A 24095-nucleotide genomic window follows, 5' to 3' on the forward strand; every position below is an offset into this window, starting at 1 on the left:
TTTCCATCTAATATTCACACTCTGATGAACACATCACGAGCAACATGGGGTTCGATATCTTGCCCAGTGATACTTTGGAACTCAGACTGGAGCAGTCAGAGATCAAACTACCAACCTTGCGGTTAGTAGATGACCTGTTCTGCTTTCCTGAGCCACAGCCAGGCTAAAAGAAGGAGAACAAACTGCAGCCTCAAACAGAGATGAACTAAATGCATCTTCAGACAAATAAAGATTATAGGAAATAATTAAAGTCATCATAGTGCCAATAAATTTATAGATTAAGTTAAAGTTTATTTATATAGCACCAAATCCCAACAACAGATGCCTCAAGGCACTTGGAGAAAACCCCAAGCAAAAGTGAAAAGGAAAAATGCCCTTTGAACAGGAAGAAACTGCCACCAATGAGGGGAGGAAGAGAGAATAAAAACCTTCTTTTGGTTAAGGTGTAGATGTAGTGGGACAAAAAGGCCAGTGAGCCAACCGACTTCATGCCCTAGACCTATGTTCTTAATAAGATGTAAATTGTAATACACTGAGTAAAATGATACTGGCAAACAAACTGGTCTGGGTTTTGTTTTGTCTTGATGCATACTGAATTATCCAGGTAAGGAAATCCCAGAAAGTTGATTCTGTTCATCTGGATGTAGAGTTTTCAGTGGAAGAAACATTTCGTTCTTTCAGAGTATTAATGTAAACCAGCTTCTGAGGGCAGTTTTCATCATATTCAATAGTCATTTCACATCTCTGAGAATGTTGGTTCCATGACTTTTCTGAGCAGTTTGAGTAATTTAAACCAAATCTCAGAAAAGTTAGCATTTTATTGCTTTTACAGATACAGTTCGCAAATCACTGCTTTAAGCCTTCAAACCATCCATCCATCCATCCATCCATCCATTCGCTTCCGCTTATCCTTTTCAGGGTCGCGGGGGGCGCTGGAGCCTATCCCAGCTGTCATAGGGCGAGAGGCGGGGTACACCCTGGACAGGTCGCCAGTCTGTCGCAAGGCCAACACACAGGGACAGACAACCATTCACACTCACATTCACTCGCACATTCACACCTATGGGCAATTTGGATTTTCCAATTAACCTATCCCCACAAGCTGCATGTCTTTGGACGGTGGGAGGAAGCCGGAGTACCCGGAGGGAACCCATGCAAACACGGGGAGAACATGCAAACTCCACACAGAAAGACCCCGGCCTGGTGTTGGAATTGAACTCAGGACCTTCTTGCTGTGCGGCAACAGTGCTAACCACCGTGCCACCGTGCCTTCAAACCACGTTAATAGAAAAGGGTCTTCAGAGAAATATCTGTGCCTTATATCTGAATGCAATCAGCCGCAGTGGACAATATTTGACAGAATCTGACTGTAGCTGCCCGTGTTCGACTCCCATCACGCCAGCCGTCCTTGCTGTGCTGCTTGTTATTATTTGGCGTTCTGCCTAAATGCCTTCACTACCTCAGACAAACCGTGAAACGCTGTGTTGCTCTGAACGCCTCCTCAGTTTTTACCGCCACTGTAAAGATGTGACTGCAGCAACAAACAGCACGCCGCAAATCATCCAGACAGCCACTAAACATGGATACCAAGCCTCTGCTTGGGTGTGTGTCAGAGGGTGCATTATGCCTCCTGACAAGGGTAATAAGATTGCAGAGTTGCTGCTGTGCAAAAACTTTTCAAAGATACAGGAGAGCAGGGATTCTCTATAAGTGGTTTTAAACTTTGAAGAGGGAAATCTAGCAGTATGACTGCTATGAAACAAATGTACAGATTCACTGGATTAGAGGTAAAGTACATTAAACTAGTGTTTAACCTGTAGGCAAAAAATGCTGAAAAGCTGGCTTATAAACTGCTAGTTCCAAAGTTACTAAGGAAAAAATTCTTTTGCCCAATCAGAGAACAGCACTCAGTCAGGTGGTTCCAATACTCACAGTCAAGGTGACTCTGTCTGATCCCCTCCACATCTTCAGCATGAATAAACTGGTAGCACCTCTTCCCCACAATGTCCACTGGAGTCAGGTCCATGTAGTCACTGATTCTGAAACAAAGAGTACACGTTCCAAAGTGGTAAATGGTAAATGGACTGGCTCTTCTTCAGCACTTTTCCAGTCTACTTGAGCACTCGAGCATTCACATTCAGAGAGCAACTTAAGGTTCAGGATACTTTGGCCTTGCAGACTGGAGCAGCCAGGAATCGGACCAATAACCTTCCAGTTAGTAGATCATCTGCTATACCTCCTGATCTACAGCCACCCCTAGTGGAAGCTCCACTCTATGTGTAATACACAAATACATGTCTAAAAGGCCCCATGATTTTGATTTTTTTTTTAAATTTCACTTAAATGAAGCTTCACAGGTTTCACTTCTTTCAAAGTTCTAAACTTTTTGGTCATCATTTGTTTTTTACGCCACTTTCAACAAAACACCACAACCACACGCTGGTTATGTTATTCAGTTGCATTCGTTTAGCTTTTTCTGTTTGATATTTTCCAAAATGTTGTGTTTTCTGACATCTCTTTGGTTTCTGAACTGTTGTTAAGATTTCTGAAGTGCTGCTGAGTTTTCGAGATTTCTTCGTGCTTTACAGAACGTTGTTGTCTTTTCAATTTTGTTGATATGTTTCTGAAATGTTCTAAAATGGCACCTCGGGGCCACCGTATCTATTTGCCAGCGGTCAGCAAAAATTGAAGAAAGAATCTAATTCTGATAATCAATAACAAAGATTATATTTGCTCCTTTAAAAGTGGAATTGCTGATGAAAGAATATCCACTTCCCCATGTTCTGTTCTGTTGCTTTGCTTTGGATGATAATCTTGCATCCATATCCCACCACAATAAGCTGCATGGAAGTGGAAATGTTGTGAAACTTTGAAATACATAGCTTGTCACACTGAGACAATTTTCTTTCTGCAGTTCTGGTATTCGATGATTACGAAGTCTGATTCAGGGGAGGCAAAAAAAGCTAATAAACCCAACAACAGAGACTGAAGCTGCCTGTCTATTGTACAGGTAACACATGTGAGCTTTAAAAAGCTTTAATTTGAACAAATTTGCCACAGGATAGACAGAACAATTTCCCCAGTTTCATTGTGACAGCGAGTGGGCGGTGGGAGGACTAATGTCTGGCAGGCAGATAACAGCACACTCTGTTCTTTAGAAAAACCCATCCTCCCATTTTCTCATTCTCTTAGAAACTCATCCTCAAAATGGGGCTGTAATGGGAGCGACACTTGCCTGTTCACCACAGAGACGCTTTCTGTCGCTGCGCACTGAATATCATCATCTGCCTCGCATTGTGTCCCTTTTTTCCACCCACCAATAAAGCAATCTGCCTACTATCATTTTCCCCTCCTCTCTTTCTATAATAAAACATGAAGGTTTTTTTTTTTGCCTGATATGAATCTCCTTGGTTGGCCGGTTAACTCCTGCATGAGATCCTGATACCTATCTGCTTTATCTGGACAGAGCAAAGGAGATAGATCCATCAGAGACATATTTCACTGTTAAACCGGGGAGGATTGGGTCAGGGTTCTCATGAATAAGATGCTCTGACAGGGAAGGCAACTTTTCTTCTTGAACAGCAGGTGTGAAAGATGAATGCAGAAGTAGTCGGTAGTCAGTTTTTTTGGTATAATTTCTTGTGATATTTAATCACAATATAAGTGGAGCACTCTAAAATGTCCAATCAAAAGAAACTAAGATGAACAGATAATTTTGTAGATAAAAAACTCCTTAAACATATCATTTACTCAGCAATACTATGTTCATATGTATCAGCCGAAATATTATGTACACAATGTGTGTGTAATATAAGGTGATATAAGTCAGTACATCATTAACTGATCATCAGAATCTGTGACTGCCTCTATAAAAGCTGACATTTTGGTAGTTTGCTCATCAGGAGCATTCAGGTATGTGTTAACACAATGTCAGGAGGAAAGACATCTAGAACTATCTTAAAGAAACAATTGCTGCCCATCAATCTGGGAAATTTCAGGGTCATTCCAAGCAATTTGAAGTTGTATTAAAAGAAAGATAATCGACAAGTGAAAAACATTGAAGACAGTTGCCGATCTTCTCAGGAGTGGACGTCTCACCAAATTCACCCCAAGGTCAGACTGTGTAAAATACCTAAGAGCAAAGTTGAGCGGAAAGTGGAATCAGAAATTTATGTTATATTGACCGAGAATGTTTTTAGTGTCATTCACTTACACTCAAGTTTAAACACTGGCAACTTTCAGTGCTACCCCTCAACCTTCTAGTATCAATTTCAAAACCCGTCTTCTTCTCAAGTTATCGAAATCACAAGATTTTCAGAAAACTTGCCCAAAACAGTAAACAAGTTCTAAACTTTGACTTGAAACAAACGAAACTGTTTCCAGTCACTCAGTAGACAGTGTTAAAGACAGCTAGTGTTTACTTCTGCAGCACATTCAGCAATAAGTGCAGCTGAGATTTAAACTTGGTTATTGGGCATGTTATTAATTTATTTATTAATTTTTTAATAATTTCTTTTTGTCCAATAAATCATGATAGTGTAATATGTCATTTGCTGTTCATGCCACGTTTCTTGAAGTGTTACTAAGACATGGTAGGGACTAGATATTATTATAAAAACATGTCTTCTCAAAAAGTTTTCATTCATTTGTGTGATCTATAAACTCTTTGTAACCCATAATAAGTTAATCAGTGTATTAAATATAAACTAAAAAGCATTTAATACAATAAGACTAACAAAATTAAGAATGAAAATGATAGCTAAAGACCTATATGTTGCTTTTTTGTTGCGTTCTTTTCATAAAAACTATTGTGCACTCTTTTTCAACAGATGACAAAAACAAAACAAAAAAACTCAGTTTTTCTGCTCTACCTGTTCTCACAGTAGACAATCTTTAGGTCCATGTTGACTCGGGTCACGAACATTTGGCAGTCGATGCGAACCTCGTTGATTGTTGGCGGCGGGAGAGCGTGAGCCACCGCCACCATCCCCATGATCTGATTGGGCACTGAGCGGCTGTGCGTCAGAGCCATCCTGATCCGCAGGCGCCCTGTGACGTGGATCACCTGAAGTGGAAAAAACAAGTAAAGGAAAGTCAGAGAACTTTTTCAAATGAAAACAAGCATTCACCTACATTTCTTTCTTTGTATTGAGAATCAGGATGTATGATAATGCAACTTTTGGCCTAGAAGAAGCTAAAGAAAGACATCAGCTCAGACTTTGTATAGGTGATAACTATGAAGCACTAATAACCTGTATGCTGGTCAGCTCAAACTTGATGTCCAATTTAGAGGTGGACAAAAATTATACCAGTGTCATTATGTGTATGTAAGTGCAAATGTCTGTACTAATATATGATTATGTTTATCTGCTTGTCTGGAACAGGTTTCACTTATAAATGAGCCTGGTTCTGCCGGAGGTTTCTTCCTGTTAAAAGGGAGTTTTTCCTTCCCACTGTTGCCAAAGTGCTTGCTCATAGGGGGTCACATGATTGTTGGGTTTTTCTCTGTATCTATGAAGCGCCTTGAGGCGACTTTTGTTGTGATTTGGCGCTATATAAATAAAATTGAATTGAATTGAATTGAAATGAGACACTGAGTCTCAATGGGCACTACGTATATAAATAAAGGCAAAATAAAATTGAAAAAATACATATGTGAATATCTGTTTTGTATCGTAGTCTCTACTAAAATACAAATGTGCTCTATTCTCATTGGGTGGCCGTAGCTCACGAGGTAAAGCACTTCCTCTACAAAGTGGAAGGCCGGCTCTTCAATCACCTACTCCTCTTGTCTGCGTGTCGAAGCATCCTTTAGCAAGATACTGAACTCCGAGTTCCCCTCAAGCTATCTATTGGAGTGTGTGAAGTTAAAATGTGCTTGTTTAAATGTGTGTAAATGGATAAGAAAGTGCTTTGAGTGCTCAAATAGACTAGAAAAGTACTATATAAGTACCAGTCTGTTTAGGTCTCCCAATTATTATGCTAGTAAACTTTATATAAATCTTTATGAGGATACTGGCACTTCTTCCTTATCTTCATCTATCATCATATTAATGCCCAAATGCCCAACATCCAAACTTACCAAAAACTCTCAAACAAGTTTGAGCTATCAAAGAACCATTTCCATGTGTGTCCTCCAAAGTAAGGACCACATAAAATATGTGTCCTGTGGTTATGTGTCCCAGCTCATAAACAAAAACACAAACTGGTCCACACAAAAACTTGTTTCACACAAAAGCTGAAAAAGCAAAGTAAACATACTTCCTGTGCTATATTTTTGATAATGCTAGTGTTTGAATTGAGTCTCTATTCCATTCATGGTTCAGACAATGTATTAATGAAATCTGTAAGTTCTTTTAGTGATTTTGTTTTGTCTTTGACAGCTTTTCCTCTGTCTTTCCTCTGCTGTCTGCCATCATTCTTGAGGAGAATTGAATGTATTAGTCAGGGATAAACCACGAGTGACCCCACATACACACACATTGACGCACAAACAAGGCAGCCCAAAGAATCCCCTTTAATCCGGCTTCTCGATCTGTGAATAGTGAGACGGTCGCAGAGCTTAGAGTCCTGATGTTACACCTATACATGCATATTTTCTTTCTGCAGAAAAAAATCACAAACCTAAGCATGGGAACAAGATCAAACCAAGGTTACTGTAACTGCAAAAGCGGAAGAAAAACAGACAAGTCCTTCACTGTAATAGACAGCCAAAGTTCTAGTGTCACTTTCATCTAACATTTTTTTTCCACATAAATTTTAAAGTCTCAGAAGTGTGAACTGAAAGCCCAGTTCTGTTAAGTTCACTTCATTCAGATCAGATGACAAGGGCAGTGCACTTTTTAGCCATATTATTTAACACAATGTAGGAGAGTGAAATAATGACACAGGAATCGAGAAAAGTGTACTGAAACTGATTTTCAAGAATTGTTGTGAAGAGCTGTAGTAACTACAGACAGATAAAGTTGATGAAGCTAGGTTTAGAAGAGAGTTGACAATTACTACCAGTATGGCTTCATGTTGATAAAAGAGCAGTACAAATGCGATGCTTGCTTTGAGAGTGTTGATGGAGAAGTATGGACGAGGTTAGAAGGAGTTCAGTTCAATTCAATTTTATTTATACAGTGCCCAAATCACAACAACAGTCGCCTCAAGGCGCTTTAAATTGTAAGGTAGACCCTACAATAATACATACAGAGAAAAACCCAACAATCATATGACTCCCTATGAGCACTTTGGCAACAGTGGGAAAGAAAAACTCCCTTTTAACAGGAAGAAACCTCCGGCAGAACCAGGCACAGGGAGGGGCAGCTGTCTGACACGGCCGGTTGGGGTGAGAGAAGGACAAAACAGGACAAAAGACATGCTGTGGAAGTTTCTTTGTGGATTTAGAGACACCTGATAGGGTTCCAAGACAGGAAGTGTGGTACTGCAAGTCAAGAGTGGCACAGAAGTATTTGAGGATGGTATAGGGCATGCAGAGAGATAACAGGAATCTGTTCTAAGCCTGTTCTTGTTTGCAGCGGTGATAGATGGGAGTATACATGGACTATTGTCTATGCAGATGATGACTGAGTCAGAGTAGACAGTAAGGGGAAGAAAGCCTGGAGAGGTAAAGGTATACTCTGGAGAGAAGAGGAATGAAAGTCAGTAGAAGCAAGACAGAATACACGTGTGAATGAGAGGGAGGCAGGTTTAAGAGTGATGATGCAAAGAGCAGAAGTCATGAAGAAGATTTATGGATGGAGTAAACGGAGGACATGCAGAGCATTGCTGTCTTAGAGAGGATGCTAGGGTGAGATACAGATGCAGGAAGATGACTGGTAAAGGCAGCAGCTGACAGACAAACATACACAATGGCATGAAAAGTGTTTCCCCCCTTCCTGAGTTTCTATTTTTTTTATATGTTTATCAAAGTTCAATGTTTCAAATCACCAAATAAATGTAAATATTAGACAAAGATACCACAAGTAAACAAAAAATGCAGTTTCTTAATGAAGGTGTTTATTATTAAGGGGGAAAAGAAAAGAAATCCAAACCTAAATGGCCCTGTAAAAAACCTAAATGGCCCCCAGAAAAAGTAGACCAAAAGACAGACAGCATATTGCGATAGAAGGAAATTCAGGACCAAATTATAATAAAATAAGTAGCTGAGATTCTCAACCTGGAAAAGGTTATAAGGCCATTTCTAAAGCTGTGGGACTCCAGCAAACCACAGTGCTGGAGTCAAATGGTAAAAACATGGAACAGTGGTGAACAAAATTAACCCAAGTTCAATGACGACTCATCCAAGAGGTCACAGAAGACCCCAGAACAACATCCCAAGAACTGCAGGCCTCACTTGCCTCATTTAAGGTTCATGACCCCACCATAAGAAAGAAACTGGGCAAAATGGCATCCATGGTGAAGTTCCAAGACTGCTTACTGCTAAGCAAAAGGAACATAAAGGCTCATCTCACGTTTGCATAAAAACATCTTAATGATCCCCAAGACCTTTGGGAAAAGAGTCTGTGGACAGACGAGGCAAGAGTTGAACTTTTTGGACGGTGTGTGTCCCGTTACATCTGTCATAAAACTAACAGAACATTTTTGAAAAGGAACATCATGTCAACAGTAAAATATGGTGGTGCTATTGTGATGGTCTGGGGCTGTTTTCCTGCCTCAGGACCTGGAAGACTTGCTGTGGTAAGTGGAACCTTGAATTCTGCTGTCTACCAAAACATCCTGAAGGAGAATGTCCGGCGATCTGTTCGTGACCTCAAACTGAAGTGCACTTGGGTTCAAACTGAAGACTTTGGAGTGGCCTAGTCAAAGTCCTAAACTGAATCCGATTGAGATGCTGTAGCATGACCTTGACAACCCTCCACAGCGATGTAAAAGACTTATTGGTTTAGGGAGCAATTCCTTTTTTTTTGCACATGGCCATGTAGGTTTGGGTTTTGTTCCCCTAATAATAAACACTTTAGAAACTGCATTTTGTGTTTACTTGTGTTATCTTTGTCTAATATTTAAATTTGTTTAATGATCTGAAACATTTAAGTGTGACAAACAAAAAATAGGAGGCATGATGAAGGCAAAGACTTTTCAAACTACTGTATATAGAAAAGGAGACACATAAGCATGCAAAGTACCTATTTTTTCATTACATTATAAATTTCCACGTGAATCACAGATTAAAAACAGTAATGAGTTGATTTGTCCTCAAGCAGATGAAGGGAGATGATCATACCCATGTTAGAAAATCCAGTCTTTCAAAAATTTAGCAGCAACTCCATAATTTGTTAGATGGTTTTTGTAATTTTGCCTGGGTACACACAGTTTAAATCAAATAATTAATATGTGATTGAAGAAAGATTGACTTTCAGCTTCAACACAAGAGGTTTTTATGAAAAACTTCATAGTGACTTTTCTTTTCCCCCTTCTCCACAGTTCCAGTTTTAGAATTCAACTTATTTTTGCGATACATTGTTCTGACCTTATATCCTGAGGACTTGATGTGCACGCCTCTCTTTGTGAGTGTAGATTTCATCCGGATGAAGAAGGACCGTTCCAGGGAGTTATCAGGAGCCAGAAGACTGGGACTGCTGGATTCGACTGTGACAAAAACAGACAATACGAAAACTGAGTCTGATAAATGTTTCTTTTTCTGAGTGTATTATGCAAAATAAACTGAATGAAAAAAAATCACACAACGCTCTATAAGATTAATTTAGTTCTATATTCCAAATGTCAAACAAAACACTTAAAATGTAACAGGTAAGTTGAAATAGTTTTAAAGAAGCCTTTTTGTTTTGGTATTTTTTTAAAAAGTCATCATACAAGGATATGATTTACAACTTGAATAAATGCTTCCAGTAAGGTTATGCCATCAACTGCTAGTTTTAAGTCTTCTTGCTTCCTTGTAAGTCTTTACTGTATGGGCATGTTTAACAACCACCAAGGTAATTAAAGTCAACAAAAACTAAAAACTAAACCTACACGTGCAAAAACATTTTAGTTCAGTAAAAAAAAATAAATACAGAAAACCAGACTTTTCATAAAAAATATATTTATATATACACACATGCAATTTAATGTATGTACATTTTGAATAATTTCAAGTAAGAAATCCCAATATAGAACACTTAATTATGCAAGTTATTAATCAGACTGAAACTAAATAACCTAAAGTCCAGGTGGAATGAAACTGAAAACAGTGCATAGCAACAATAATAAAAAAAAGATTAGTTTACTTTATGATGGTTCACCAAAAGTGTACAGCGCAGAAAACTGTAATTGGCTCAAACACAAGTGAAGCATTTTTAAATGGGTGTATAACAAATAAACACATTCATACTGTCAGTTCAGCCAGTCAACCAATCACAGCTGCAGTCAACCCGTCAATCAAATCAAAGCAGCTCATGACACTCAAACGGGGAAATGTCAAAACACATCAGAAGAGGACGACGCAGCGATTAGATCCAAAGTAAAGGGTTAAGGTTAACAGCTTGAAAACGACAATCTTCTGATATTAGAACTATTAAAATAAGCCTCATGTAATTGTTGAAAGACTGAAATTTGATGCTTCCTTTAGCAAAGTTAAAATTGCTCAGACGACTCCTAACTGATAGATAGGTTAACAGCCTGTGGCAGCCTGGCCCTTCACAACATGAAATCCTCACACAAGAAGTCAATTTTTTCAGCAGCCTTCAAAGTTCAGCCAGTGAGCTTACATCAAATCAGGAGGTAGCAATGCTTACGTAAGGTGAGATGCTTCATTTGTCAGCAGCTGTCAGCTTTCAGAAATCAGCTGCATATTCATAACTTCTCCGTCCATCAGAGGAAGCGATGTGAGGAGAGACAGCCAGGAAATGTTCCCTTACACTTAAACACGATGACCAACAGTGTTCAGTACAAACACAATCCAGGTTGCTTAAGTGTACAAATGTCAAAATTCACTTGGAATTAAGCATGGCAATATGGGAGTGTTATTGTTGTAGCATTATTCCCAGATGTGTCTGGAGTGCTGTACTTGTGAATGTGTAACAGTGTATTCAGATTTTCAAGAGTTGAAGCTGGTTAAGGTTACAGAAAGGTTGTGATCATGTAAGTTCAATCAGACTCACCAAATTATTTTTCTTTGAACTAATCCACAGACTTTGGAGTCAAAACCTGTGTAGAATTTCCATGTAGCCCCAACCACCTCCTGCTGACTCATACACAGTTTGTGAATGCATTATTTCATTCACTGAAAAACACAACACTGTGCATCTCTGTGTAACTCAGTCAGGGATTATGTTGCTCCTAAACACAGTAACAATTTTAAAAAAGAGTGGGAAAGTCATGTGCAATTTTTTTGCCCCATCCTCCATCAGAAATTCTCAAAGAGCAGCACAGGGTACGATTAATCATCACAATCAAATTGCGATCGTTCACTTGGAAGAAGAGACTCAAATGGGAAGACAAGCTAAAGTCACAAAATCCAAATTTGATTCAAACACAAGCGGTCAGTCAGAGAAAGTAAACAAGTGAAAGAAGGGGCTGCCAAAGGGCAAAAAAACAAAACACAGACTGATCGATGAGAAACGTAAAACAAGAAAAAGAAAAGAAAAAATACAACAGGAAGTGAACCAAAACTCTAAACTATAGCACACATCCTTTAGACGTGTAATATAAGATAACTCTTGTGCTGGCTAATTTCCTACAGCTTTCATCAAATTAAAAAAAGCTAATCCAAGTCCATATTTGTAATTCCAGACATGCTGGGTTATTTGTTTTCTATTTGCTTGTGAACATTTAAGGTAATGCGAAAGCACAATTTAACCACAGACAGCGATCAACATGTTATCGTGCAGCTTACATCCACCAACGCCGCTTCCTGCAACTTTAGCACGACGCAGAACTGGAACATTTCCTTCCAGCATGTAAATCCTTTTATGATGTCTCAACACAGTTGTTCAGGTTGGTGAGCACTAAAAGGCTACTTGCTTTTCCCTCTGTTGCAGGTCTTTATTTTTCTTTGTTTCAGGAGGCAACTCCCCTAACACACACACACACACGCACAACCATGCACGCTTATGCATGAACACAGTCAGGTCTCTGGTGGATGTGGCAGTTTGATCAGCACTGATATGTGTTGACAACGTCTAATCTGAAAAAATTGAAAGAAATGAATTAATATGCAAATTCATCCTTTATAATATAAACGTCCTTGAAGAGAGGAAGACCGGAGGGAGGGGGGAGGGGGTGAATGAGAGAAAAAGGGAGTGAGGGAAAAAAGGAGAGAGGGGAAAGCATGGGGGTGGAAAGACTGGAGAAAATAAAGGAGGAAGTAAGGGAAAAATAAGAGAAATACAAATTTGAATGTGAAACAGGTAGACAGAAAGAAAAGAAGTCATTTCAGAAAAACCTTGATAGAAAAAGGAAAGTAGATGAAGCATGGGATAAAAATACTGACAACCACTCATGCTACCCATCAGAAGATTTTCAAAAAACGTGACCTTGACCTTCAGGTCAAAATCACTGACATTCAAACTCATCTGAGTAGATACAACAATGGTATTAACTTAACTCTCCTACATCACTTCATTCTTGAGTTATCACATTCACAAACATAGGTGTGCACACTGCTCACTTGATCCAGAGATGAAAAAGAAAAAGAAAAACAAACAATTCTAAACAAGTGGAGCAAAAGCAAAAGATGTGGAGAGAGCAGGAGATGGAAGGGGAGGAAGGAAGAGAAAAGAAAGAGAAAAGAGGCAGAGGGAGGCAAAAAGAAATGAAATGAAGTGAAGGCGATGAGACTTGGGTAAAGGGAAGGTTTAGAAAAGAGGTGGGAGAAAGAATGAAGTAAGAACAAAGTGAAATGTAACAGGAATGGAAAAAGGACAAAGTGAAAAATAGGCAGGGATATCTGAGGAAAAAGGGGAAACAAAAGAGGAAGGAGGAAAAGGAGAAGAAGAAGAAGGAGGGAAAGGAAAGGACATGAAGCTTCCCAGGAGGAGCTACAAATCTTCATCTCCACCCCCTCCCTCTTCTTCTCTTCCATCCCACCACCAGTCGCTCCTAAAGGAAAACAGCAGCCGATCTGACGGAGAATAATGATGATGGAGGGAGAGAGGGAATGGAAGAGAGAGAGGACAGACAAATGACAGGGGAGCTGGACCCCCCCACTCCCCCCCACCCCCCTTCTGTCTTTGTTATTCTCTTTGAATTAATGGGATTAGTTTCTGCATGCATACACACACTCACTCACTTGAGATATCACATTCACTGTCATACACACCTCTTTTCATTTTGACACACACACACACACACACACACACACACACACACACACACACACACACACACACACACACACACACACACACACACGTTGTGTGCTTGTTTGCAATTAAACAATTTCTGCATGAATGAAGTGAAGGAAGAACTGAAACAGCAAGAGAAGGAAGAAAGGCGAGGAGAGAGAAGAGAAAAGGAATCCACGTGACGAAGAACAGGAAGACGACTGGAGTAGGAAGAAAAATATAAAAAGAACAAGAAGACAGAAGGAGGAGCAGTGGGTCTAAGAGAGAAAAAAGAGTCAAAGGAGAGGAGGAGGGTGGTGAAGAGATGAAGAATCGTAGAGATGCATCAAGAAAGAGCAGGGAACAAAGGGGCTCTGAGCAGAAGCAACAGAAATTATAAAAAAGGAAAAACAGAAGGAGAGTTTAAGAGTCAAAATAGAGAAATAATAGGAAAAAAAGAATGAGAAAAAAGAGCATAGGAAATGGGAGCAAGGGTATGAAAAAAATGAGGATGACAGAAAAGAAACAGCGTGGAGGAAAAGAAAAGAAGCACAAATTTAGGCATAAAGCAAGGAAAAAGTAGGGGAAGTGTGAGCAAGAAAATATAAACAGATGGAAAGGAAATGGAGGAGGAATAAGAGGAGAAGGAAATTAAGGAAAATGGTGTAAAAGTAGACGAAATATCAGATGAAAGGATGGAAAGGAGGAAAGAGGAAGTCAAGAGAGAATAAGTTGTACAGCAATGGAAGGTATAAAGCGGATGGACAGTGTAGGGAGCAACAACAGGAGAAGAAGACGAGATGGAAAAGGAGGAAGCTGTGAGAGTAGAGAACTGGGAGAAAAGAATAACAGGATGAAAAGAGGAAGAGATGATCTGGAGGAGGAGGAAGAGGAGGAGGGGTAAGTTCTGTTGTAAAAGAAGTGAAAGGAAGAGGAGGAGTGGAGGGAATAAGAACAAGTAAAAGATTACAGGAAAGAAGAGGAGGAAGAGTGGAGGGAGTCTGAAAGAACGCAGAGAGGGGAAAAAAGACAAACAGAATAAAAAGAAGAGAGAAGAGGAGGAGGAGCAGGATCATGTGGGGATTCAGAGGTGTTTTCTCATTCTGCTCATTCGGCGTGCGTAGCCATGGCGTCTTCGGGGACGACGCTCCTACAAGACAAAGATTAGCGCTACAAAGGCAGCAGGTGGCTACCGGCTCTGCCGCCGCCCGACTCTGGGACCTAATTATCTACGGCACTGAAACTTTCCCTCGTTTGAAGGACAAATGATTAATTAAAAAGAACAACTCACCTACGCCTGTGATCTGTGGACAATACCCAGAGTACTGAGGGTTTCTTTCCACCAGTGTGTGTGTGTGTGTGTGTGTGTGTGTGTGTGTGTGTGCGCGCGCAATTGCCGGGAAGTCTCAGTGGGACAGGGTATCATTGTCAGACACTCTAATAACGTTGCCTGGTTCAGGGAGCCCGTTGTGTCCGACTGATAACTAGCTAACGTGACAGAGGCGCGTGGGGCGAGACAAAGCAAGCTACAGCAAGGTCACTGCAACCTCCACCAGCTGCCGCTGCAGCCACAGCAAAGCGCCGCTACGACAAACTAAAGGAAGAGTGAGGAAAACACACTAATTTAACAAGAGGCGTGTAATACAGCAGATAAGGCAGACACATGTAGCACATTAATGAGTCATTTAGCAACTTTAAGTGGCTGAAAAGAGAAGCTCACAACAAATTAATCAGACTGACAGGGAAGCAGAAGTGTGCTTAAAAGGCATCTCAAAGGCTCTGATGTTTCCAGTGTTGAGAAAACAAAATGGCAGAAAGAAAAAGTGGATCAGGCCAGAGGTGATTGATACTTTCAATTTGAGATACTAGGAAGAGTTAGGGAATGATCATAGGGAAGTTCTATGAGAAATACATACATACAGTATTGAAAATCAGCTTAGAAAACACTGGACAGAACTTTTAGTGTCCTGTGTACTTTAACAGAAGAGGCGCAACATGTTAAGTTGTAAAAAGCTTCTACTGGTACTGTAACTGATTCTGCGTGACTAATGAGCCATATCTTGAAGTAATGGGTGAGATTTGTGAGGATGATGCAAGACTTGCATCAAAACAGCAAGACAGTGGTGAGGTGACAGACGGGTTCAAGGTGGGGGTGGGATAGTCTCTGAGCCCGCTCTTGTTTGCAGTGGTGATGGAGGAGTTGACAAGTGAGGTCAGGCAAGAGTGTCAGTGGACCATGATGCTCACAGGGACACTGTGATCTGTATTGAGAGTAAGGAGCAGGTGGAAGAGAGCCTGGAGGTGGAGGTATGCTCTGGAGAGAAGCAAAATAGCTCAGGTCAGCTATCCAAAGCAACAGACAGAGCGAAGTAAGGAAGAAGAGAGTGTAGGCAAAGCGGAAGTGGTTGGAGACAAGTGTTAGGGGTGATTTGTGAGTAAAGAGACCTGCTATAATGTAGGGTTGTGTTGGCAATTATAAAAAGGCAGGAGAGGTGACAGGTTAGGAGTGACCAGAATTGACAGTTAGAGAGGAAAGGCTGAAGCGATCTGCAGACCACAGAAAGACCACAGAGGAGATTCATGGATGTCATGAAGGACATGCAGACGGTCGGTGGGACAGACAAGGATGGCAGGGATCGGGTGAGATGTAGGTAGATGATTCCCTGTGGCGAATCCTAAACGGAGCAGCTGGAAGAGGTACATCTCTTCATCATTGTTATAAAAAGTACATTATTTACTTACCTAAGATACTGTGGGCTTGCTTCGATTCATACACATAGAAATGGATGTGTGTGCCACTGCCCACACTGAAGCCATAAATGCAATCTAATTCTCTGGGAAACACTGAACCACAAGGCAGAGCAGACCCATGGGAGATCAGACAGGCAACCATGAAGGATGTGCCGCAGTGCACTTTCTTCCAAACACAGTATATACATATATAAGAGCAGGAATAATCTAAATATGGGGTCACACACACACACACACACACACACGGAAAGCACAAGCGAGCTAGGTATTCATCACAGGGAGAGACTATTGTCAAAGAAAAGTTTAATTGTGTAAACACTCTGTAACTGTCCTGTCATATTCCTGCCTCTCCGGCTCACTATCGCCTCCATGGCTGTAATTGAATTGCTAGTGTCAGGAGGGAGAGGAGGGGAGGAAGAGGTGGAGGAGGGAAAGGCAGGAGGCGAGACTCGCCTTATGAATAGAATGTGTTTTCTATCAGGCAGGATTTGACAAATTGTGTCAGGAAGAAAAGTCCAAGCGATAACAGTTTGGTATATGAAAGTGGAGGAGGTGCTACAGGGGAATGGAGAACAGGCAGCGAAAGGGCGAAGAAGAGGGATGAGGAAGGAAAGAAGGAAAGACAGAAGGAAAGAAGCAGGGGCAGAAATAGGAAGTGATTTTTTAAAAATGTGGAGGAAGAGAAGAGCGGAGATACTGGTTGGAAAAAGAAGATAGGAAAAGAGGGCTTAAGAAATCAGAGGGGAGAGGTTTGAAAGAAGACAAGTATGGGGAGTGAAGACGAGGAGGAGGTGGGAGAGATAAAGAAGCAAGGAGAAAAAAGAGGAGATAGAGGAGGTAAAGGCAGAGGACAAAAAGAAATGGATGGAGGAAGAGGGAAGGAGATGATGAAGACTACGAAGTTGGGAGTAAAGACGGAGAGGAAAAAGAGGACGAGACAACAGTGGAAAGGAGAAGAAAGAGGAGGAAAATGAGTGAGAGTGGAAGATAGGAGCTGTACTGTCTGTACTGAGGAAGGAAAATGATCTGAAGAACAAGGCAGAGACGAAATTGAGGAAGAGGACGCAATGAAGAAGGATTCAGTCAGATTCCTGTACAGTTTTTTACAAAGCTTTACAAAGTTTGTGTGTTCGTGTGTGTAACAGTAGATTCCCTCAAAGCCTTTCCCACATTGTTTAAAGCCTGGGAACCAAAGTTTTTTTCATATATAATCTGTAACACACCTCCACTTCTCCTCCTCCTCTTCCTCACCTCAGTTTCTCCATTTCCTTTCCTCCCCCAGTGCATCCTCCCCACATTTCCTCTCCTTTTTCACTACAGTGATAAAAAAAAGATACTTTTATTTTGACAGTCTTATCAGGACAGTGAGCTCAAATCAAACAGTGCTCTAATAGCCTTGAGACACCTCAGTCCTAGCTTTGTCTCTCCTGGTCTCTTTTGACTCCTGTATTTCCTCCTCTGAGATATCCCTCAACCCCTCGTTTCATCTTCCTCCCTCCTCCTCCCTCCTCTTCTTTCTCAGTGATCTCCCTGTGATAGGACTAAGGCTTTTCTAAGCTGTATTTAGCTTTTCCACTTTCTCTTTTGGGAGCTGATCTACCTATGAAAAGACGGGGGGAAAGGGAAGACAGAATGGTTGTGAAACAAAGACAAAAAAGAAGATGAACGATTACAAAGCAACAAAAAAGGTCAAAAGTTTGAAGGCAGATCTGTATATTTTGGTTAGGTACCAGTGACAGGAACCCTCATGTGCTGGAGAGAGCAGTGCATTAATGATCAGCGTGTCTGCGTCTCATGTTTTACATAATGACACATTCAAGTGTCCGCATACCATTGTCCACAAAGTATAGAGACAATAGGGTTGAGGAAAGGAGGGAAGACGTGGAGTCTGAGGTGGAGGGTAAATGAACAGACAATTTGTTTTCCCTGATACGGATGATGAGACTGACAGCTCGTCTTTGTTCTGACTGAGGTCGGAGGTCACAATGACACACGCATACACAACGCAGAGATAATAGGCAATTGTCTGTATCTGCAACCTGCATAATTACTTCCAGAGACAGAGAGAGACGTGACTCCTGCTGGAAAGCCCAAAAGGGAGGAGAAAGACAGAAAACAAGGGCAAAACAAGCCAAAGTCAGGAGACTGTAGAGAGAAAGAGAGTGACAGTTTAGTTCTTGCGTTAGTCCTGAACCGGCTACTGTGAAGCAGGATTTGGGGCTTTAACTCCACAATTCAGTCAACTTCAGGTTTTTGGAATTTTGGAAAGGGGGTTACTGGTTACTGGGTTACATCGGCATAATAATTAATGCTGCACACCTAAGAGGTCAACCCCCACCAAAACACTGCCTACCTGACAAATCAGGTCTCTTTTAAAGACATATACATACTCAGAAAATCTTATGGGCCCCCTATGCAGGTAGTGGCAGGGTCAATGTTTTAAAGACCATTTAAAGTTTTTGTCTTTCCTTGACAAACATCAATAAGCAATATAGATTTTTAGGAACAACTTCACTTCACTTTTTTTCTTTCAGAAGCTTTAAAGCCACTTCATTGCTCTATGAGCCCTAATATTGCAAAATCATTAATTGTTACAGCTGTGGTCAGAAATGTACAATAATCAGGGGCATGAATGTCATGGTAATTTGGGGCTTTTAATGATTTCTTTGAACTGATTTATTTTTTTGAAGCAAGCTTCACATTGCCTTGGACTTGAGAGGGTGCTGATCGAGAAAGAAACCCCTAATCTAAAACTGACACCTTCAAGTGGAAATTTGCTGCTGCCCATGTGGACAAGCTAAATGCCTTTTAGAGTAAAGTTTTATAGATTGGGCTATTTGGCCACAAGTAAATCAAGTGTATTTTTCGTTTGTGTTGTATTGGCAGAGCATGCATTTTTAATATTGTTCAATCATTTTCATTTAATTGTGGGAAGCCAAAATCATGTCAATCACTGAAATGAGAATTCAATTAACTGTGCAACCCTATTATGCATTACTGCGTATTTACTTTACAGAACAAACAATTGTAAATGCAGCGACATCTTCCAGTGTCTTAAACCTGTGACACCTGCGTCATTTATGATCGTACTATTTATATGATGAAACGGGAGTTAGATGATGAGACGCAATCTCTCCAGCATGTTTTGCGGTTGCCTCAGGGAGCTCCTCTTGCTACAAGTCATGCCTGACTCATCTCACCTAAGAGGGGTCCAGGAGGCAGATGCCCATATCATCTCAGCTGACTCCTAGCATCTCTACTCAGCCCCTCCAGAATTACCAAGCTCTGCACTCTATCTCTAAGGCCGAGCCCAGACAGCCTTCAGAGGAAAGTCATTTCTACTGTTTATATCTCCAGTCTAATTCTTTCAGGCAGTTCCCACAGCTCATGGACATAGGTGTGGGTAGGAACATCGATCGATCTGTAAATCGACACCTCTGCTTTCCTGGCATCAATCTGTCTGTCCCCTCACTCTTGGACAAAACCCCGAGATACTTTAACTCCTCCACTTGGGTAGCAACTCATCTCTTACATGGGGTAGACACTGCACCTTTTTTCAATTCAATTACAGTCACCAAGAAGCACTTTATATTGTAAGGAAAGATCCTACAGTAATAGAAGGAAACCCCAACAATCACACAGGGGAGAACCATAGCCTCAGACTCTTCTGCTACTCCACTATCCACTGTAACTGGTTACATGCTGCCAACACCACCTGTTATGTGAACCTTGTTAGAATGGTAAACCTGGGCTTATTTATTGAGCCTTTGTGTTGCCGCTTAGCCTGATTAGGGACAATAGTGCAAATGAATAACTAAACTTCAAATCTAAAAATGTATAATATGAGTGAATTCCATACATTGCTGATTCTGTAGCAGTCGGTTTTGCAGGGTGGAGTTGCTAACCCCACGCCCAACCCTCGTCCTTTCTCATCCAGGCTTGCCAGGACGATCTGATGATCTGAGCCCGGATGATCTGAAAATCGTCGACATCACCTGGGACGAAGCCAAAGCAGTCGCCACTGACCGACGTCAATGGAGATCGTTAACTGCCCGATGCGCTACTTGGTGTAGGCGAAACTAAGTCGGGGTGGGCAACTCCAGGCCTCAAGGGCCGGTGTCCTACAGGTTTTAGATACCCTGCATCAACACACCTGAATCAAATGATGAGTTCATTACCAGGCCTCTGGAGAACCTCAAGACATGTTGAGGAGGTCATTTAGTCATTTAAATCAGCTGTGTTGGATCAAGGACACGTCTGTCGTACACCCCTGAACTAAGTGCTAAGTAATGGGGGAATTAGATGAAATGCACAATGCAATAAGTAGAAGAAGTACAGAGAAATGTCAAAAGATCACGAGTGACGAATTAAAGCAGAGGTGGGTTAGAACTGTACTTGCATGTGTGCCACACATGCAGATGTGAAGCAGATAAATCCATAGCTTTTGGTCCCAGTCATGCTAAAGAAAAAACAAAACAAGCCAAAAACAAATACAAACAGACAAAGCAAATATGAGATTTCCCAACGGGCTCTTCCTCTGACATTTTCAGTGACAACAGTGGTGTCACAAATAAAATACAGTGTCCAGCACCTTATAACACTCCTATCCTGCATTGTTTTTTAGCCAAACATAGCAGGGTGCTGGATCTCTTCTTTTCTTTTTGTAAAAACTAAAACCTGAGGAGGAAGAAGCTTAAACCTTGTGAATATGAAGTGTTAGACACACAAGCAGCCCAATAAGAAATGGTCTGTTAGTTTTCTTTTTTACTGAATTAAAGCCAAAATAGAAGTTAAACCGCTTGTAAGCAATCTACATTCAGAGAGTGGTTCAAGGTTCAAATTTATTTATATAGCATATTTCCAGACAGATGATTATAGCTCAGAGATGGTTATACTGGAATCCTAGTTTTGGACTTTTTAAGTCTTGGCCTGGACAAATACCCCCATATGAACAAAGCATCCTTTGTCCCATACATCCACTGCAACTCTTCTGCACATGTCCAAACCATCTCAACCTTGCCGCTCTAACTTTGTCTCCAAAACAACAACCTGAGCTGTCCCTCTGATCTGCTTATTTCTAATCCTGCGCATCCTGGTCACTCCCAGTGAAAACCTTAGCATTTCATCATTTCTGTCACCTGCATATATACAACCAGTCGCACTACCAGCTTGTAAACATTCTCTTTCACTCTAGCTTCCCTCTGTCACAAATCACCCAGGCTTTACTGTTCCACCTGCCTCCCTCTCACTCGCACATGTATTCTGTTGTACTTCTACTGGCTTTCATTCCTCTTCTCTCCAAAGCATACCTCCACCTCTCCAGGCTCTCTTCCAACTGCTCCCTACTCTCACTACAGATCACAGTGTCATCTGCAAACATCATAATTAACAGAGACTCCTGCCTGAACTCATCTGTCAACCTGGACACCAAAGAACCTTCTTTGCAGTTCCTTGCAAAATCATAGAGCAGATCATAGACAAGTTAAACAATCTATCTTACCCCGAAAAAAAAAATGCTAGCTTGCCAATGCAGTAGGGCTGCCACGATTTGTCGACTAGTCACGATTACGTCGACTATCAAAATCGTCGACGACTGATTTAATAGTCGACGCGTCGTTTGAAGCTTTGTAAGATCACAAAAGACGCAGGAATAAGTGGCAGGATTTAAGAGTGTAATAACGGACTGAAACAGAAGATGGCAGCATTGCATGTACAAGGATGTCAGCTACCGTTAAACCCCGAAGAAGAAGAAGCTGTGTCCCAGAATTCATAATTCAGCGCAGTTTCCAACAATGGCGGCAGCTAGTTAGTTTTAATGTTACTCTTATTATTCTTTCTGGGTCACAAAATAAACGTTTAACATATTTTCAGGCGAGAATGTAGCTGTGTAAACCTCAAATATCTGCTCAGTTTATCAGGACACCACATATTTTCAAAAGCGCTCCGACGTTTTCGGAGACATCTGTTACCCACTAGCTCGTTAGCGAGCCGGGGGCTAGGCTCACTAGCGCCGTGAGAACACCGGACTCCCCGCAAATCGTTTTCAAACCCACCGCCGTCTTTCGCTACTCAGGTTAAATATATATATGAGTCACTTAGATAACTTAAAATGTTATTGTTTGGCTTTTTTTTTAGTATTTTATTTGTTCCTGAGTAAATCAGTTTGTCTGAGATTAAAGTTATAGTTTTTACACAGCTGAATAAACATCAAGCAGACAACTGATTATCAGAAGTGTGAGATGCTCCAGAATATACTCCAGTGTCCTGTTATATTTTAGATAGCAAGGAGTTTATTAAACTTCACCGAAACAATCTGCAAATTTCATTAAAATTTAATAAACTATCATCTTGTCTTTATTTTTAGTTAGCACAGACCTTAAACACTTAAAGCTGTAAGCTAATGATAGTTATAAGAGCAGATGCTGCTGGTGCAATAAGCTGTAGTTTTACGTCCAATGGATGATGATCTGATTAGTCGACTAATCGCAAAAATAATCGGTGACTAGTCGACTATCAAAATAATCGTTTGTGGCAGCCCTACAATGCAGGATGCTTTGGGAAATTTTCTATAGCTAATGATTCCAGATTTCTTTGGTTACCCTAATTATGACTAAAAATGAAAATATGGAATACATGCTGAACACACTGAAATATTAAAAGCATTATAGCTGATCATTAATATATAGGTTTGTTTGCCATTTAGAAGAATTGGAGCCAGCACGCATATGGCGAGAGGTGGCATACACCCTAGGCGGGTTGCCAGTGCATCACTGGTTTTGCTCCTCATAATGTAAATCTTTTGGTTTTAGGTTTATCGGCCACACTGGAATAACGTGCTTTTTTAGGGTTTGACTAGCAGCTAACAATATGACTATAAAATTATCAGCATTTGATTAACAACTAACTTCAAACGGACTTGTAACTTCTTATTGCATGTTGCAAATATTTGTCGCTCAACAACACAATTATAAACACATTTTAATACATTTAACCAGTGGTCTTTCAAAGTTGCATCACTGCAACTTCCATCACTGTTCAGGACAGTTTTTTCTAAAGAGCCCATTTCCATGTTAAATTAATTCATAACTCAGTCTTCACTTTTCTTCCTCTGTGTCTCTGAGTCCTTCTGTTGTTATTTCTTTTCTTTTAATTTCTATCTCTCTCCTCGTCTCTCTGTTCATGTTTGGCCAGACGAGCGCAGCGTCCCCAGATAAAAGACAACCAAACAAGAAAGGGAAGTACAAAAAAAACAAAAAACAACAACACAAGAAGCAGAACACGATGAGAAGGAAGAAGAAACAGAGAGGACGGGGACAACAGAGCGAGGCGCATGCTTGGTGTAATTGAATCCAGGCGGCAGCAGAGAGAGGGACAGATGGATGAACTGAACAGATTAGCATCCGTAATCAGAGGAAGGCGTGAGGAGGAATAGATGTGGCGGCCGTGTTCAGTGAGCTGCTAACTGGTTTTACAAACATGTCTGTGAAGAGTTGCTCTGGCTCCTGATGAACACAAACTATGACTTATTGTCTCTGATCAGATGGAACAGACGTGCACCCGCTGTTTTACATGATTACTACTTCTACTGAGGCTTTGAAGAGGGTCATCGCCTAGCTCTGATAGAGACAAGAACGTGGACAGATCGGTTGCCGGTCACGGAGTGTTGGCTGTGAAACTTCAAGTTCATCTGTAAGAGACATTTAACAAACAGGAGGAAATGTCTTATTTAGTTTTTTTCAGCCTCGGATGAATCAATATTTGCTGTTCCAGTGTGTATAAATCAAACACAGTGTGTGCTGCTTATACGTTGTTGGGGCAAACTACCCTGAACAGATAATGGAAGGCCTCTCATTGGCTTCAGGTTTAGGGTACGGTTAGAGTCAGAGTAAGTCTCCGGGAAATAAGAATAGCTCATCTTGCCATCATGCTAATGTGATCTTATGTGGGTACAGACTTGCGACCTTAGAGCTGGGATGTTCGGTTCAAGCTTCATGCCCCCCTTTTTAATCTATCTTCGTCACTTGAAATATCAGCTTTTCCTTGCTTCCTTCCCTCTGTCCCATTGTGTTTACACTT

The 24095-nt window shown here is 40.9% G+C and overlaps 1 protein-coding gene across 1 annotated transcript in view; it reads right to left on the reverse strand.

Moving 5' to 3' along the window:
• Positions 1-24095, reverse strand: part of npas3 (neuronal PAS domain protein 3) — a 385275-nt gene that overhangs the window by 26191 nt on the left and 334989 nt on the right. Inside the window, exons 8-10 of the mRNA XM_085391470.1 lie at positions 9476-9594; positions 4872-5065; positions 1933-2039 (exon numbers count right to left, since the gene is read on the reverse strand). Of these exons, the coding sequence (XP_085247596.1) occupies positions 1933-2039; positions 4872-5065; positions 9476-9594 (420 nt within the window). The remainder of the gene's footprint in view (positions 1-1932; positions 2040-4871; positions 5066-9475; positions 9595-24095) is intronic.

This window comes from Rhamphochromis longiceps, linkage group LG19, assembly GCF_057381845.1.
Source record: "Rhamphochromis longiceps isolate RC_006_pf linkage group LG19, R_longiceps_female_GT1.1, whole genome shotgun sequence".
Classification (NCBI taxonomy): domain Eukaryota; kingdom Metazoa; phylum Chordata; class Actinopteri; order Cichliformes; family Cichlidae; genus Rhamphochromis; species Rhamphochromis longiceps.